The 2,900-nt window shown below is 53.9% G+C and overlaps 1 protein-coding gene across 1 annotated transcript in view; it reads left to right on the top strand.

Annotated features, from left to right (window-relative positions):
* The first annotated feature begins 15 nt into the window (after positions 1–15).
* HMGCL (3-hydroxymethyl-3-methylglutaryl-CoA lyase) overlaps positions 16–2,900 on the top strand; it is a 3,432-nt gene continuing 547 nt past the window's right edge. The window contains exons 1-7 of the mRNA XM_010142634.1: positions 16–96; positions 284–391; positions 765–860; positions 1,347–1,495; positions 1,830–1,893; positions 2,238–2,426; positions 2,752–2,877. Coding sequence (XP_010140936.1) covers positions 323–391; positions 765–860; positions 1,347–1,495; positions 1,830–1,893; positions 2,238–2,426; positions 2,752–2,877 — 693 coding nt within the window. The 5' untranslated portion in view covers positions 16–96; positions 284–322. The remainder of the gene's footprint in view (positions 97–283; positions 392–764; positions 861–1,346; positions 1,496–1,829; positions 1,894–2,237; positions 2,427–2,751; positions 2,878–2,900) is intronic.

The raw sequence follows: 2,900 nt of genomic DNA, 5'->3' as shown, positions 1-2,900 counted from the left end.
TGTCCCCAGGTCAGCGCCGCGGCGGCGGCCGAAACCTTCCCGAAGCGGGGGAAGGGGGTGGAGGTGGGGCCGCGCGACGGGCTCCAGAACGAGAAGGTACGGGCCGGCCTCGGCGCCTCCCCGGGGGCGTCCCTAAGCACGTAACGGGCCATGTGCCCCCCGACAGGGCTGGGGCCTCTTAAAATGTCGCTTTTTGCTGCCGAAAGATGAGGGGAGTTGCAGTGGTGGAAAAGTTTGTTGTGGAAGGAACAACTTCAGGTCGTTCTTCTTTTATTCCTCTTAGAATATTGTGCCAACAGCGGTGAAAATCAATTTGATCAATATGCTGTCAGAGACGGGGCTTCAGGTTATAGAGGCCACCAGCTTTGTTTCCCCCAAGTGGGTTCCTCAGGTCAGTATTCAAACGGGATTTACAATTGCATGTTATAAAAATGTCCAATAATAGATAATAATCCAGTGAAAACATTCTGCTTGCTCCAAAATGCCTGGCTTGTAAGCGGGCAAGAAGCAGCAAAGGCAAACAGAAGTGGTTGTCCCTTTGGACCCTGCGAGAGAGCAGACATCCGGCGGGTTGTTGCCATGGTGCTGGCGTGGCTGGGTGACTGAACGATGGCCCTTCGCGGGGGGCAGTGCTGCTTTAGAGGCCATTTCTCTTATTCCTAAATATTTCTGTTCCCATTAAAAAAAAAAACCTGCGAATTATTTTATGAGTGGCAGAAGTGGATGTTGTGGCCTTTAGAACCCTCCCCCTGTTTGCTCCGCAGATGGCTGACCACACTGAAGTCATGCAGGGGATTGATAAGGCGCCTGGTGTCAGTTACCCTGTGCTGACCCCGAATCTGAAAGGATTTCAGGCAGCGGTAAGAGATGGCAGCGCGTGTTCTCCGAGTCTCGTGTGCAGGGCTGGTCATGAAGGAACGTTTGAGCTGTGGCTAAGGGTGGGAGACACATCTTCCCTTCAGGCAGGCAGCAGTGTTTCTGATTGTTTCAGATCAGAAACCTGTTGTTTATAATAGAAAATACCTTGACAATTTTCTCTTATCACAAAAAAAGAATCTGTTTGAACTGTCAGTGGCAGTTTCAGCCGTGTCTGCGTGTCCCACAGCTCTTCTGACGACATCCAGCAGATGCAGCTTTACGCTGCGTCTGTGACTACACTTCCGTTGGAGACACGATGGATGTGTCATGTTTTTGCTGTAGGACAGATGAAGGGAAGAATTGGGTTATTTGGGGAAGAATTGGGAAAAAACCATTTTTTATAAACAGAGAACTGTCGTGGTGGTTGTGTTTGTCACTTCCCTCGCAAGAGAAATCACCTCACTCCAAATCACGCTTCCTGTTGGCAGGTGGCTGCAGGGGCCAAAGAAGTGTCGATCTTCGGAGCAGCCTCTGAGCTCTTCACGAGGAAGAACATCAACTGCTCCATCGAGGAGAGCTTGGAGAGGTTCTGTGAAGTGATGGCCGCAGCCAGAGCTGCCACCGTTCCTGTCCGGGGGTGAGAAATTCCCGCTGTGAACTTCCTGTTGAGCAGGTTGTGAGGAGATGTTCACTCCTCGTGTCGTTACTGTGTCTGATGACCCCAAATCCTGCTGCCTTCCCGGCAGACCTTCCACCGGCACGAGGGAGGGTCCCCAGCCCGGCAGAGTGGAGCGTTCTTGCCATGGCAGGTGTCTCGTGTCCGTGGCAGGAGGAATGCCTGAGCAGTGAATGATGTGAGCTCTGTCCGTGAGCTGGGTTATGGATCTCAGCAGCACAAGTGCTGACCAGCTTGGCCAGTATCATCTCACATCAGTTCTCGAGCTGAAAGCCTGTATTTTTTTAAACCATAGGTACGTGTCCTGTGTCCTCGGATGTCCCTATGAAGGAAAGATTTCTCCAGCTAAAGTTGCAGAGGTGAGTTCGTCAGAAATATAACCAGGAGTTCTGAGAGGTTTTTGGCTCCCTCGTAACAGATGTGAGTTGGACGAGGGGGCTGGAGGGTGTGTCAAACCATTTCACCCAAGACTGGGGAAGGTTCCAGCGGGCTGCCAGCCCAGGGAGGGGAACTCGAGCCCAGCTGAAAGGGACAGGGGGTTCAGGCAGGTGTGGGAACCCAGAGATTTTTGACCCAGGGAAGACTCTCCTGGCTGTTGTGCTCCAGGGAAACCCGTTCTGGTTCCTTGGGACTGTGGGTCTCCAGCTGGGTGGCAGGGAACAGCAGGGCGGCCTTTTCAGTGGGTGTCTTGGCTTTTGGGCAGGTCTCGAAGAAGATGTACTCGATGGGATGCTATGAGATTTCCCTCGGTGACACCATCGGCACTGGGACCCCGGGCAGCATGAGGGAGATGCTGACAGCGGTCATGAAGGAGGTGCCTGTTGGGGCTCTTGCTGTTCACTGCCACGACACGTACGGGCAGGCTCTCGCCAACATCTTGGTAGCGCTTCAGGTAGGATTCTTGCTTTGAAGTGCAGCATCTTCCCTTGAGTCCCAGCTGTGCTTGCTTGGGAACCGTTGGTTCGTGGAGCAGCACCGCTGTATTTTCAGAGTTCACTGAAAGCGTTTTTTTTCCAGATGGGTGTGAGCGTGGTCGATGCTTCCGTGGCTGGCCTCGGAGGCTGCCCCTACGCCCAGGGAGCCTCAGGAAACGTGGCTACGGAGGACCTGGTGTACATGCTGAACGGCCTGGGCATCCACTGCTTGCTTGGGAACCGTTGGTTCGTGGAGCAGCACCGCTGTATTTTCAGAGTTCACTGAAAGCGTTTTTTTTCCAGATGGGTGTGAGCGTGGTCGATGCTTCCGTGGCTGGCCTCGGAGGCTGCCCCTACGCCCAGGGAGCCTCAGGAAACGTGGCTACGGAGGACCTGGTGTACATGCTGAACGGCCTGGGCATCCACACGGTGAGCCAGCAGCCTTCAGCTGC

Source organism: Buceros rhinoceros, unplaced genomic scaffold (assembly GCF_000710305.1).
Source record: "Buceros rhinoceros silvestris isolate BGI_N320 unplaced genomic scaffold, ASM71030v1 scaffold47098, whole genome shotgun sequence".
NCBI classification, from domain to species: domain Eukaryota; kingdom Metazoa; phylum Chordata; class Aves; order Bucerotiformes; family Bucerotidae; genus Buceros; species Buceros rhinoceros.
Note: the sequence above shows the minus strand (reverse complement) of the source record. Positions and strands in the feature narration are given on the sequence as shown.